Source organism: Chenopodium quinoa, unplaced genomic scaffold (assembly GCF_001683475.1).
Source record: "Chenopodium quinoa cultivar QQ74 unplaced genomic scaffold, ASM168347v1, whole genome shotgun sequence".
In the NCBI taxonomy this organism is placed as follows: Eukaryota; Viridiplantae; Streptophyta; class Magnoliopsida; order Caryophyllales; family Amaranthaceae; genus Chenopodium; species Chenopodium quinoa.
In genome coordinates this window covers 4,481,016-4,496,750 of record NW_018745650.1, presented here as the reverse complement: position 1 = coordinate 4,496,750, position 15,735 = coordinate 4,481,016, and the positions used below count along the sequence as shown (strand labels likewise).

At 35.1% G+C, this 15,735-nt stretch overlaps 1 protein-coding gene across 3 annotated transcripts; it reads right to left on the bottom strand.

Annotated features, from left to right (window-relative positions):
* Nucleotides 1-2,415: 2,415 nt before the first annotated feature.
* LOC110716997 lies at nucleotides 2,416-15,735 on the bottom strand. 3 transcript variants are annotated; one of them, XM_021895641.1, is made up of 7 exons: nucleotides 15,234-15,723; nucleotides 13,984-15,089; nucleotides 10,400-10,460; nucleotides 10,188-10,303; nucleotides 6,083-6,173; nucleotides 3,988-4,035; nucleotides 2,416-2,874 (listed from the first exon to the last, which is right to left on the bottom strand). In XM_021895641.1, the coding sequence occupies exons 2-7, from the start codon at nucleotides 15,087-15,089 to the stop codon at nucleotides 2,752-2,754; spliced, it is 1,545 nt and encodes a 514-aa protein (XP_021751333.1). In that variant the 5' UTR covers nucleotides 15,234-15,723; the 3' UTR covers nucleotides 2,416-2,751. The 3 variants fall into 3 exon arrangements, with proteins under 3 accessions (XP_021751333.1, XP_021751335.1, XP_021751334.1); XM_021895642.1 differs by lacking the exon at nucleotides 2,416-2,874 and adding an exon at nucleotides 3,457-3,650 and having other exon boundaries at nucleotides 15,234-15,731; XM_021895643.1 differs by lacking the exons at nucleotides 10,188-10,303; nucleotides 10,400-10,460 and having other exon boundaries at nucleotides 15,234-15,735.

The following is a 15,735-nucleotide window of genomic DNA, read 5'->3' as shown; positions in this document are numbered from 1 at the left end:
ATTTTCTCTATTTTTTTTTTAATTGCATCACTTACATTTACGCGGAGTTTTAGGAGAGTTATTTGTTTTAATATTATATTGTGCAAGTGGATGATTAATTTATTTTGATAAAAGTACAATGTATCATGAAATAGATAGTATGTGAAAGAGAATGTTTAATTTAATTATATTAGTAGGGATCATGAAAGAGCGAGAAATGATAAAATATTTTGGATGGGTAATAGAGAAGAGAAAGAAATAATAAAATATAGTATAAAGTTACCAAATATAGAAGTGATACATTTAAAAAAACACCCCTAAATGAAAAGTAATGCATTTAACAAAACGGAGGGTTTAATTTGTAAATTTATAAATAATTTTAATATAATTTGTTTCATGTAACTTTTCATATTTTATTAACAAGTTTTATTTCAATTATAATACGTACTGATGCATTGCGAAAGTTTAAATTTAATATTTATTAATATAAAATCATTAGAAATAAATTGTATAAATCATATGAGCATACTTTAATAATAATCTACAAAATAATGTATTTATTTTGAACGAAATACATCATGTTCTGAACTATTTTTGAACGAAAAATCCAGAACTCATAAGAACGTAAAGAAACTATCTAAGTATAGTGACCGAAGATTTTCTTAGAGAACTCGATTCAATGCGGAAAATCAATTGAGTTGAAATCCAAGCTTTTAAAGCAAGTTATATTTATTTTTTGCTCAACTTCCACCCAATTTAGCTACAACTATGGCAATCAAAAGTGAACTTTTTGTTAAAATCACAAAGTAAAGAAGCAAAATTAGGTTTTTTTCTTTTCTTCTTTCTTTCTTTCTTTCTTTTCATATTTATAAAAAAAAAAAATTGTTTAGTCTTTAAATTTTTTGTTTAGTCTTCCGGCTTATTTTTCAATGTTAACAACTTGAACATGCTGCTAATATAGTAAAACTCTAACCATCCTTTAAGGCTACAGGTCAAAGTTAATACTTAGAACTCAAACGAATCATTATAAATTTTATTATAACAATCTAGTAATATACTACTCTACAAGTTTTCATTATTTTATAAATTTTAATTTTTATTAAGATATTTTGGGTTATCTTTTATATAATTTAATAGTTGTTTTTAACATTCAATCACAACACTCCAAACCCCAATTCTCAAAATCTAAGCACTTTTTTTTTTTTTTTACCACTTTTACTATTTTTTTCTTAAATACACATACTTCATATAATCGTATGTGTATCCCGTGCGTTAGCACGAATACACTCTAGTTTTTATAATAATTTAAGAGTTTTTTTTTCCACCTTTTCACAAGAGCACTTCAACATCCCAATTCTTTACTTTTGTACAATTTTTTTTTATTTTTTTATTTTTTTTTATTTTTTTTTTTGCAATAACCTCTACTTAAATCACTAAAAAATATTTGTTAGACCTAAAACACTTTTTGTTAAAAACAACGATTTAATTATTTTTTGGCAAAGTCAGAGGTTAATAAAAAAAAAATACAATATTATTTGTTTTATGTAACGTTTTATATTTTATTAACAAATTTATGTAGTCTTTTGGCTTACAATGTTACACCTAAGTGGCATACGAACAACAAATAAGATGCTATTTAGTCTTTTTAACTTATGTTGTGATTTGATTGGAGGATGACATTATGTTATAATATGTAATACAATAAAATTCTAACCATTCTTTTTGGCCGTACATAAAACTCAAACGTAACTTTATAAATTTTGAAATAGAAATTATAAAATTATAAATTTTAACAGTAATATAGATGTCTATATCACAAGTTTTCATTATTTTATAAATTTTAATTTTTACTAAGATATTTTGGGTTATTCCAACACTTCAAAACCTCTAATTAAATAATTGGTAAATTTGTCAGACCTTTTAAAAGACACTTTTTTTGTCAAAAACAATTTTTTTTTTTTTTTTTTTTTTTTGGCAAAGTCAGACGTTAATGTTTTTAACTAACATTACTCAATTTTCAGACTTTAACCAGCAAATTTTCGATATTTACTCGCTTGTGTAGGGCTTGTGACTTATTTTGAATATTGCAATGTCAGATCTATTACAAATATTGCAATGCCAGATCTATAATGAATATTGCACACGTACACATTTATAATCTCCATTAATGTATACTAGTAATTAGAATAAAGAGGTGAATAGACCCTACTAGATTTATTATATTGCACACGTGTACACGTTGCGTGTGTATCTTAATTTGTTTTATACTTTGTAATGCCAAGCAATTGCCTACGCAAGATGCCTGAGGGTTGGATTGGTTTAACAAAATTTCTCGTTTATTTTCCCCAACTAATTTCTATATTCCATTAATTAACTTCTTTTTCTTTTCTTTTTTATGGGAGCTAGCCTCCTTTTTGGACCGTTGTCATATATCAATGGAGCAAGAATTAAATTATTCTGATTTCAAGTAGCTTAAATGGTTGCCATATATGTGCTGATGTTTTTAGTCACCTTGATTCATTCATTCAACATCCGAATTGATTAAGTTTGATACACAGATGTTATCCCCTATAACCACAGCAAAACCGGGGGCATAATTCTACAATTCTGCACGAGCTCAATAGGCAGAAACAACACTAGTTAGACCATTTTTACAAGTTCACTATACTAGCTTTTGGTTTGATTACATCATGGTCAGCAAACATAGGATACCTGTGCACAAAAATCAGACCCATGAATTGAAATTAAATTCACCAGTGTTGCACAGCAAGACTATGTAGTTCTTGCTGCATCTACAGAGCCTGTACACTTGCTCACATCTTCTGTCGGCACCTCAGAGCCATTAGCAATACACATGTCTAACTTCCGTCTCTTTGCTGCCAATCGAGGTCTCAACTGCAAGAACAAATGAAGCCAGAGACAACCACCTCAGTAATACCAATTTAAGCGACTAGAAATCAGAATAATTCAATTCTTGCTCCAACAACAAATAACTCTCCAACTAATATACCATCACTCTCGCTACAAACTGATAGTTCAAACCCAACTTGCCTGATCATCCTTGTGTAGCATGCTAAGAGCTTCCCCACACTTGCAGACCGTTAATTATTAAGTGAATATCAGTCACTTGTCAGCTGTTGCATATCCAATTGCAATGTACTGTAGCACTAAACAAATATTTTTGCTAGCCAGTTCAACACTTTACCCTCACCCAATCCCTAACCAAGAAAATATAGCCAAACATGTCTGTGCAATACATGGGAAAGCACGACATAAAGTACAAATGTAAAAAGCAAAAATAAACCTGTACTTGAGGAATACTAGTAGGTGAACATATGCATTATCATTAAATTTTCACCAGATATACATTAATTATTCCAAAACCCTAATTAGTCCATTCCATAAACCAATCTATTTCAACCAGCATCTGCTTAACTCTCCATTTGTTCCTTCTAATTGACAACTTTCACAACACTAAGGTAGTAAGGTGTAAGGCATACGATGATACGACACTTCAGCTCCTTTCCAAAAGGACAAAGGATCTATACGATGCATAGCCCTGGCAGGAAAGACAAAGGAGGAAAGACAAAGGTAGTAAGGTGTAAGGCATACGATGATACGACACTTCAGCTCCTTTCCAAAAGGACAAAGGATCTATACGATGCATAGCCCTGGCAGGAAAGACAAAGTTGGAAAGACAAAGGAGTGTGCAAGCACCAAGGATACTGTATATAATATACAACACCCACCCAGTCCTCACCCAGCTTTGATGTTAAAATTAAGATATACAGATCTGTCAGCCAAACACAGGAATTTTCCTATTGCCCCCTTGCAAGCTTTGCTCATTTCACCAAGCAGCTAGGTTCAAGCCTACTATTAAAGCAAATGAAAGGATTAACGGCATTAACCTGCACCCCTTTATACCCTCCCCCTCCCCCTCGCCACTCCCATATTCTCTGTACTAGGCCTTTCATATGGCATATTGATAGTGGGAGCAATTAGACTTACCATTTCAATGTACTTCAATTGCTTCATTACTTCTTCAGTTTCCAGTTCCTGACACATTTAAAGATGCAAAAACTCAAATGAATATTTAAAGCATACTCTGATTAAAGCTTTACAGTCCAAAGAGGAGGATCCAAACTTATGATTCCCAATATCAAACTAGACACATAAGACATAATGAACACTCAAATAAACATATAAACCACTTTCTAAAGTTAATAGAGGAGCTAAAAAAGTTATACAAGAAATTTTCAACAACCAGTATTGTGAGCACACCTCATTTTAAAATATAATCATATTACTCTCAACTACTATACTCCTGTTCCCTATTCCAAAACAAAATTCCATAGTATTATACTACAGTATGTTTAGATGCCCTAAAATGATTTCCCAATAAGTTATCCATCCCTACCGGAAACAAAGAAGTTTATACGGGTCTGATATGGGTTTCACCTATTTGTCGACTGGGGACTGAATCATGGGAATGAGGTGTCAAAGTACATCTCTTTAACAAGGAAGTAGTAGTTTAGGTTTACCATAATGTATGATTCACTATGACAAAAATCGGATGGGTTCTTATGTGGTGGCTATTAACACCAAATATGTCTCCAAAATTAGAGAATATAGAGATCTAATAAGAAAATTACAAACAATTGTAGTAAACAATTGTCTCTTTGTAGATTCCATATTTACATTAATTTGTGGTTGTTAGGTTTATTTTTTAGTGGGTGTGCAATAACATAATCATATCTTTGGAGGTGCCACAGGTGACACTTCTTACCCCACCACAGGCAAGAAGTAACGGGACAGGTTTGGGAGGATCTTAGTCTACCCTGAAGCTTCTTAGTTAGTTATGTGATGGACCTTTTGCTTGCAATGGTCCTAAAGCTTTCCACCAAAGGGTGACTTGGTCAATTGTCCAAGGTTAATCAAGTCAACCCCAAGGACCAGTTTGTAGTTCTCCTTTTTTTAAAAAAAAAATACTTGGACACATGTAATTTGGGATATCAAACCTCCTAGGAGAAAGAGCATAATAGGAGAGTAGGCCCTACTTACTCTCCTAAAGTGAAATGGCCTTGTGGTTGGCAATGTTGATTTTGTAACAAAGGGTGGAGCAATGGAGGTAACTGCTCGAGATAGAAAACTCCTCACTCCGAACATTGGGAGGCTCGATCCTCCCAAAAGGTCTAACCCTTAATTTTGGCCAAATTCTAAATAGGTGATTTTTTTTCCTAGCAATAACATGTTAGAAAGACCCACTGCTCTCCCCGTTAAGGCATACCACAAATTACTGGAAGTATAATTATCTGGTGGGTTAATTCACTGAACTTCAACAAATGTACTAAACGCAAAATATAAGCAACGACAAATCTCGGTCCAACAAAATTCAAAATTTTGAGAGATTTCAGAGTGAAAATCACCATTTCATGGGTCCAGAAAGGAGGAGCAAGGTGGACAAAGGCACTGGCTAGCAGCCAGATCCTATATCATCTCTCAAGGAAAAGATTGGTAAATTTTCAAGATCAAAAGCATCATGTTATTGCTCCCATTCGTTTCATTAATAGAGAAGCTTTGAATTGTTTGGGCCTTGATAATGAAATCAGGACATAATTTTTATTGATGTTGGCATGTCTACTATGTTGTCACTATGTGTACACATACGTTTGCTAATTGTACTCTTGAATTGTTATCGAATGTTGTCGAAAACAGGGCATATAATTTTACTTTATAAACAAATTCTTGAATGAGAGCTACTGTATATTTTTGCTTGGACTTTTAATTGAGTATATATGCTGAAATCAACCCATTTGATAATAACACACTTAGTATTTCCATGCTGAAATAACCTGTAAAAGCCTCAAAGGTTAGTGGAGTACTTGTTTAAGGAGGGCTGAGAAAAATTGTTCAGAGTGAGGCTCACTTATCCACTTACCCAGACGCGGAAAAATGGATCACATACCTATGTTGACATGACATGACAGAGATGAACTGATGACACTCACTCAGACATGTGGGGAGGTGGGGGAGTGGGAGCGGAAGTAAGCCCTATGATTTATCAGCCTTGTACATAGGTATATAGATGCAAAGACATAATTACCTGTGGTACAGAACAGTCAGCATGAGATGGATCCCAAAGAACAGAATGAAAACAATCCCAATTGTCAGTCTGGACCTCAAACAGAGGAGCCCTGCATACAAAAAACTATTTGAGTAGGCTCATAAAATATTAGACAAGGATCATGACAAGAATAATGCCAATAAGCAAGTAACAAGCAATGAAAATGCAAGGAATCAATATTTAGGGGAAGGGTATGTTAGTCATAGTCTATTAGTAGTAACTTGGGGAATAAGCTAGAGGTTTGTTAGGAGGGACTTTCTATAAATAGGTATCATTAAGAGGAAAGAGGACATGTTGAATACTGTGTGGTTTGTCATAGGGGGAGAGAGTGAGCCTCTCGAAAGCTCATACTTAGGAGAGAATCCACCTCTCGAAAGTGAAATTATCAATTGATTTACTCATCTTATTAATATAATCATCATTTTCTTCTTATTTTCTGCCATTGTTAGTGCTGTAAACCATGTCAGTTCCTAGCAGAAAAGTCCTGAGTCCTCTATGAAAACAATGTAGACCAGTTGAACAAAAAAATCACTTTAAACAATTTTATTATTATTCCACGTTTCAAGGACCTATGAAAGGACCAAATGGTGTGAAAGCCAGGGTAGCAAAATTCAACACTCTTCAACAAATTCCAGAAAGCTAATCTGTACTAGGAGGAATATGTAATATAGCTTGTTTAGTGCTTAATCAAGTAAAGGGGGTGGGAGTATTTAAATATTTCAAATCAATGCATTTCTATGCTTGAAGATTAATTCAGATGAATAAAAGATTAAATTAGTGAATTTAGAGATCTAGGTCTGAACTTCTTCATGTCAGGAAGAGCCATCTAAAGTTGAAAAAATTGGCATTGAAAGTAGCAATGATGGAAGTATTAATCTCATACTGATGTGTGTGTCTTTATGGTTTTTCTTAGAGAGAGAGAGAGATGCTCCAGGAATGTGAGTCATGTGACCCGTGTAAGGGAGGGACACTAGGTGTGTCCATTTAGTTCACAAAATAATCAAGAAAAGATTAGTATACCTACTAGTGGGCCTTGGCTCCACAACCACAACCATCTCAAAAGAAACTTAAACCTAAAGTGAAATCGACTTGTGCCCTTGTCCTCAAAGATCTGTAGGTTTCTTACCTTCAACGTACAACACTATATAGCTAAATTATAAGTTTACTCACTTTGGTAATCCAAGCCTTTTTTCATAGCCTTTAAAAGAGCATTGGTACAATGATTCTTTCAAATATATATCAAAACCTCTTAAATATATAACACAATAACAACATATTCCATCATGCAACCAGGACATTATCAGACATCCTCAAGCAAGCAACTCAACCATTCAAAGTGATCTTATCCCTACTAAGAATATTAATTACTAACCATCCTAATTTTTCAAGAAACCATCTCCAAAGAATGCACCAACTCCCATGCCATATACTAGTATATTAAGTACATATGTATAATAGGAAAACTGCTCCCTAAATCCATTGTTCACTCTTACACAAGCTAAATACTAAACAAAACACAACAGTCCTGAGATGGGCTTCCAAAAGCCAACTTTATCGGCAACATAAAGCCGAAACCATAAATTGAAAGCCTATGGGCCACTTCTGTAACTGGCCAGACTGCAAATCCTGGAATGAAGGTTCGACCCCATCCGTTTCAGATTAAGAAATCTCCAAAGTGTATCACAATTAGCACCTTCACAAATCCAAGAGCCTCATTTATGATATAAACGGGTCCAGCATTCATCACATATCTAAATTTAGATGAGATCTTGTCAGCTAACCCAATGTATTCCTTTTTTTTTTTTGGTGCAACCAATGTATTCCTTTTCAAATCTCTTTGCTTAGCATAGATGAATTGCCTTTCCATTTTCAGTACTTCACAAGCTCCACTAATTGAGTAAATATGAAAATTTGAAAATTCAGAAAAAACAAAGGTCAAGCACTCAAGCCAGATGGGTGCTCATTAGCAAGGCTAAATGAAACCATCCCCTTTTTAGAAGATCTTAGCTACCATCCCGCTGATAAGTTTGAATCATTTCATATTTTAATATCATTATATGTAATTGTTAACTCGTTAGTAATAATGCTCAGGTTTTTATTATTGTTTCAGAAAGTAAATAATGTGTTTTGGGCTATTTTAATGTATAATTCGTGAGCTTGCAATATAATAATTAATTTATGTCTGATTATTGTGTCATGGTGATATTTTAGTATAATTTTTATGATTCAAAGAGTGATTAGTTGGTTTGATTGGAATGAGTGCAGGTGTGGAGGTCACTAACGCAAAGAAGGCAAATAAATAAGACAAGCCCATCCCCATCATTTACCATGGATTGAAATGCAGCCAACATTAGCATCAAAAGGGAAAAGAACTAGTCTTTCCCTTATGAATATCAAAGCCCACGCACAAACTAAGCACCAAGAAGAAAAGGAAATGTTATTTTCCTTTAACGCAAGAACAGCAGTGGCAAGAATCAAAGAACGAAGAAGGAAAAAAAATATTTTCCTAATGAGATCAATATACATCACGCAAGAAAGGAAAGAAAGAGATTGAAATCCCACATAATTTGTCAAAGATTGGATCTCGGAGAGCACGATTCTGCAGCAGCAAGTATAAAGAGAACAGAGAGGACAACCGCACTGGGGCATCGGAGGAGCAGTGACAAAGCACGGAGAAGGAGAACGGAGCCGAATTTGAAGTTTTCAAGCAGACAATGAGTTATCATAATTGGGTGATGTTCTCTTCAATTATGAGTTAGCTAATTCCTCAATTCTAGGGCTTAGATGAAACCCTATTAGTATGATTTTATAATTAAATTGTTTGAGAATTATTTCTGGTTTTATGATTGTACAATTTTAGATTATTTTGCTCAATTATTGCTTTCCAATTTACGTAGATAATAATTCTTGTAGAACTATTTATTGGCTCAATTGGTTATCTAATTTACATCCTTTGTTCTTGTACTCCAGCGTGTGATGTTATGCAATGGTGCTTATTGATTTGTGAGCAATTAGTTGAATAATTTATGCTTAAATAGATGTATTATGTCACCTACTTGGTCACGATATTATTTACTTTAGAGCATTATGGACATATAGTCTTGGTTGCTTGATAAAACCTATTACTTCTCTTTGTAATTGAGTTATTACTCGTATTAATGGTGGTGAATTCGACCGTCCTAGAGTCCCTCTATATTTGATTGTTCTCTGTGATATTTCATTATTCTTGCCAATATTTGTGTCATTTAAATACTGTTTTAGTTCATTTAGTTAAAACTACTCAATCTATCTTTTCAATAGAATTAATTTAGTAGACTAAACTTAGAGTTATTCTATGTTCCCTGTGGATACAATACCCAATTATTTATCACTATCTATTAAGAACTTGTACACTTGCAAGAATGTAATGAACCGACTTAGTTGAAGGGGTATTATAGGTAGCTTAGTATATTGGTAGTCTAGTCTGGTACTATTAGGTTAGTAGTCTTAAGCTTTAGTATAAATAGAGAGAGGAAGGGAAAGAAAAGAGTAGGCAGAAATTTATTAGGGAAACCTAGAGAGAGTCATGGCCAAAAGCCATTTTGGAGAGTTGTGAGCTAAACTCGCTATTTGAGAGTAATAGCCTTAAGCTATTAAGCTATCTTTTGTAACACTTTCACCATTATTGATCAAGCTTAAAGCTTTCATCTTTATTAATTTGCTAGTTAAAATTCAGAAATTCTTGCTGTTACACTGGTTTTGCAATGTGACCGAACTCAGTTCATTACAAAGAATAGGGTTTTAAAGCTTGTCTAAAATCACTAACACCCGCAAGTCTCTTTTGTAGTCCAGTCCCACAACAATTGTCCAAAAATAGGTTCAACTTAAAAGGAGTTATAAACAAATGAAAATTCAAGGACTGTAAAAGAAGGTAATACTTCATAACTGAAAGATTCAGCAAGAAAATGCAGCAGGAGAACTGTAAAATCAGATGAATCTAAAAAACAAAAAGGAGAGAGAGAGAAAAGTTGGGAATGAGCATGCCTAAAAGAGAAGAAAATAACAAACAAGTTGCAAGACTTGCAATATTTGCATTCCAGATTACCTGCGCCACTTTCCACATATAGTTCCATCAATGTTGTCTCCCATGCCAACAATGACATCTCTACACTGAAGCCAATTACCAATAAAGGCCTTATGAGGTTTGCCAGATTTAGGTCCCTGAAGAGAAAATATTAGGAGTCATCTTTTGCCGGAGAATGTGAATCATATAAGACAGACCAATAATTGTGTTAAATGCAAATTTGTAAGCCTCACCGGAAAATTGACTGATAGCAATGGATCCAACTCCATTGGTTCAGAAAAGAAACTGACTCCCCTGCATCAAACCAAAAGCAGATATAACTTGTAAAGAAAACACAATTTCATTAAACTAACAAAATAGATATATAGATGAACAGAAAAGATGACAATTGAACTGTAGGCACATTATTCTGTTTGCTCAAGGTGTAAAAAACTTGAGCTACAAGTTCATTTTCAGGGTGCACAGTTCTTAAAACTGTATGTGCATGTTTTTTCTCAGATTCAACCTGACAAATTATGCACTTATAGCTCAAATATCACACCCCCTGACAATGGACTTGTAGTTCAAATGTTTATGTGCATGTGCATCTGTGCCTCTGTACCTTTGAGCCTGCAATGCTTTTTATTTGCCTGATTTCCTTATGGACTAGTGTTTAAGAGTTAAATCTTCAACTTCTAGAGCCAGAGATCAGGCATTGGCATCTACTTTCTCTCCCCCAGCCTTCTACATTCTATTGGAATCCAGAGGGCGGTAATTGTGCAAAACATTCTCTTGTTTTCATATAGTTTTTTGCTAGTATTTCAAATTACAACAGCAAAAGAGTAGCAAGTATAGAGGTACATACTTTCGAGTAGAATGCTTCAAGCCTCTCCCAACTTCCCAAGTACATTTATTTATTCCTATCTACTTCCTTGACTCCATTGCTTATTATTGCAACCACATGGATAATTCTGCTTACCATCTCACCATTCACCGCCCCCCCCCCCCCTCCCCCCCAAAAAAAAAAAAAAAATTCTCACCTCTCCCCTCCACGGAAAGCTTACCCCTACTTTCTCTCTCCCTTCACTAAAATTTCCTGACTAGTAGCAAGTAATACTCCAAAATTATCAAAGGATTTGAGCCATTAGTGATCCAACTATGATTCTAACCCCTCCCAAGACTTCTCGTATTTCAATCATAACAGTCCTCTAATTTTGTCCAAATCATAAGATATGGTTCCCTATAGATGGAAAGTTGTATGAGGCAAAGATGGGAAAAAATCAATAATTGGCAAACATAACGGAGAACGAAAAAAAGAAAGTATATTTTTCTTTATAGACCATTGGGAAAATATATACTCCCTTCATCCCAAAGCAAGCTTCCTCATTACTATTTTCAGACATCCAATCCCAAAAGTTACAAAAAATATAGACAAGGGGTGTCACCTTAGTTCTAAAAGACACACCAGAGCCGAGATACAAAGGGTTCCTACCATGGTTATAAATTTCAAATGGGGTCACAATCAAGGTAATGATAGCAGAACCTCTTCCGCGGGTAATGTAGGTGGCATGTGGCTATTGCAGCCTAATATTTCGGTCCCAGTAAGCTTGAAGCCCTTTGTGTAATTGTGATGCAGTGACACACCTAAGATTTGATACCATGGTCCCTACACCCTACGAAAGGCGAAAGCGCCCACTTACTATCTCTTCCCTCTCTGCGGGACCCACTCAGATATTAATCTTTTCCCCTTTTCTTTTGGATTTTGCGGTATAGTTATGTATCAACAAAGCCCAAACATCAAGCAAAATAGAATCCAAACAAAATTAAAGCCTTTGTAACTTTAACTACAGGCCACATGAGAGAGAGAGAGAGTGGGAAGGGGGGGTGATGGAGAGCATCACAACCTACAACTCATACTCTTGAGACCCTTGTTGTATCCTCGCAAGTCGCAACTTCAACATGGTATTAGAACTAGACAAATAGATACTTTGACACAAGACCCAAGTCCAAGCAGCATATATTACAAATTTACAACACTTACTTCAAGAACTTTTAGTTAATATTAAGTTTTTCCCTTAGCATCTATCTGACAAGCAACAAGGGCAGGCTTGCCTTGTGCCTTTCCACTAGGTCATTGTTCACCTAAGAGGCATTCAATAAATAGAGGGGGTCTCCCATATACAAATAGAAAGCAAAAGACAACAAATTATGCCATCAAGCTACCATGAAGTAGTTTATCTCCAAAATCAAGCCAAAAGATACTCACAAACTACTACATAATACTTTCACTCCAGCTTTACAAGAGCCTTAAGCATTGAATCTTAAAACCTAGTCCGGGGGAAGCTATCCCCTCAAAAATTCATTTGTCATCCCATAAAATTCATATGTCGATTATATCCCTTTTAAGTATGTGTGAAGACTCTTCCCAATAAAATCCCTTCACATTAACCCTAACCCCATACCCATAGGATTACACAATCCAATAACCACCCCAACACACTACTAGCTTGTCAAAGGAAACACATTTCAAAGATCTATATCCTCCTCAAATTTTAGTCTTACAAGGTAGAACTTAACAAATCCTATTAGTATAGATAAATACAACATGACAGGGCCTAAGCCTAAGGACATTAGAAAATGATTCAATCAATTGATCAAGATTACAAATAATTACAGTGGGTGATATGAACAGTATCCTTTCATTTTCACCAGATTGAGCAAGGAAAAAGTATCAGCAAGTACGGAGGACACCTAAATGGACAAACAACCATAAATCCACAATCCAAAAGGCATAACAGTAGGAATTAAGGAAAGGCAACAAACCTACACTACTTACTTCTACAAGCAATATTAAATGGATCTGATGATAAGCTGAACCTAACCTGCATGTCCTAAACCAATTAAAAGATATCAAACTTCAAACCTCCCAAAATTTCTCCTACCAGAACTACATAGTAGATACCTAACTTGTCATCCTACAGGCATTCACAATTTTGCTGAGTGGAAGAGCAAATTATACAACCGTGACATTTTCCACAACACTTTCACACACCCAAAAATCCAACAAAGCAGTTCTGATTGAAATAAACATAAGATTTCTCTGGCAATTCAAACACTAAAACAAGAAATCTCATTCCATAGCCAACTGACAAATTAACCAAGCAAAATGGCTATGAACCCGGATATTAAGATATGAAGCCCCTACCAAATACCATTTCCAAAAGTAATACACCATAGTATATAAGTTCTCCCCTATAAAAGAAATTCCATGTTGCTCAAGAAAAGATTGATCACAAATGATAATGGAAAAGCGGCTAATAGATTTCTGACTCAATCATCCCTGCAAAAGGCCAACATGACTTTTTTTTTTTTCTTTTTTTTTTTTAATAAATTAGCACATAGATTATTGAGCATAAGTATATTCCACATAGCTCATCATGTGTTTCCCCATGACCTTGTTTCATAGAGCTAACTAAATTACCTATTAGCTGTAGTAAGCAACTCTCCTCACTACCCACCATACCTTGAATTGGCTTTATTATGATCCCATACTTTCTCTGAGCTAACTAAAAGATATGATCAGATTTAAAAATAACCACAACAATATAAGATACCTCCACAGTCCCACACCTATCAAAGGTACCACGACATCCACTCTTACTAAATTAGATAGCTAGTACCTACTGGTGAAAAATAAGTCATTCTTCACTAAATGTATATCAACTACATACCTGTTAAAGGTTATAGTTGTCACTTGTTAGCTAACATAGAAAAGGTTACATATGTAATTGTGCCAATTTGTCATGAAGATACTTAAAGCTAATTGATTGGAACATACCGTGTAACAGGTCCACACCACTCAGGAACGAATGCTTGGAATCCTTTACCAACCCGGACACTAGTTATGTAAGGCTGAGAATCATTTAGCATCAGTGCTATTGGACTGAAATCTCCTTCAGATGTCACAGAGCCCTTATCAGTCCTGATAATTGATGACTTTCTTACTGCTCTCTCTTTTAACAAGTTATGCTTCTTTTTAGAGCACGGTTGACAGTACCAATCATCAGTCGGAATCTTTCTTATGCACGGATTGAAGCATGATATATGGAAGGCTTTCTCACACTCATCACAAATTAGCATGTTTGTGTCTGCTGTACCGATTCGACTACAAACATTACAAGTTCGAGAACAACTACTGCCACTACATGATGGAGCATCTTCCTCAGAAGTACCAGATCTATTTGACCCAGAATCAGACAACAAGCCATGACTTCGAAGAATAGAAACACAAAGACCCTTAACCGATATCGATTGGTCATTTCCCGTCACATCTACAACAACTGCACCAGAGGATGAACACTCATCAGTGTCATCTACTTTATTCTTCAGCGGAGACGAACCACTGTCCATATCAAGCCTCGACGATGAACAACTATCATCTACACTATACAACTCAAAAGCCTTGTGCATCTTGTCTTTTACATCAAAGCCACGGTCCTCAGTCACATAACCATCAATTGCCTCCGATGTTGTCAATGGTTGTTCTATTGAAAAAACCCTAGTAGCCTCCCTTTCATTTAATCCTCTTTTTCTTGTGCCCAGGGGTATGGCAATGGCATCATTATCTGATCTGATACCCGAAGTACAGGCACCATTAGGTAACGAGTTTTCCGAGACCATAGCTGTAAAATTAGTGGCTACACTCTTTTGATTCTTTCTTCTTTCATAGACAAAAGTAATATTATCAGGTGATAGGGTTGGGAAAACAGGAACAGGGTTCTTAGAAACCCTCTTTCTGTGATACACAAAATTAAGGGCAGAAGTTTCAGATGTAATACTGAGACCTGATAACTGTGAACAGCTTTGCATATTACTCAACATGCCTACACCAACATCAACTGCTCCACCCCCAAAAGCATTCCCCGTCTCGGGTTTCGAATCCATCTGCCATACATTACCATCCAACAAAATTGACATTCTCAAATCTACCAATGAAATTCAATTCAAATTGACATGCAATATCACCACATAAACATCAAAGAAAACCAATAAATTCAATCAAACAAAAAGGGTAATTAAATCACTTACCACTATTTAAAACCCTAGATATCTGCTGCTTATCAACCCAATCAAAACCCCAGGATTTTTGTTCTATTTCAGTCAATTTCGTTCAATCTGTGGAATAATTGGTTAAATTGATTCCATAGTATGCATTTTCAGGAAAAACACAATCTAGAATTGCAAACCCATGAAAAAAATTTAAGCCCCAACTTCAATGCATGAATTACACAAATAAAGTATGCAGAAAATTAAGAAATCATGCACATAGAATATTCAAGAAATTAACTTTGGGTAAGAAAATTGCTTGAAATTGGATAAAATTAGTGGGTTTTTTTGATCGACAGAAGTAAGTGGGGCAAAAGGGTGGGTGAGTCAGGCGACAGAGAGGAGGGATGCACGTTTGAGGGGCTGGTGGTGGGATGCCGGACTGTGTGAAGAGGGACTAGGACTAATGATATTTGTGCATTTAGAGCAACATCACACTTCCAAATATCCTAGAAAACAGCAAAAATATAAAAATCTATATGTA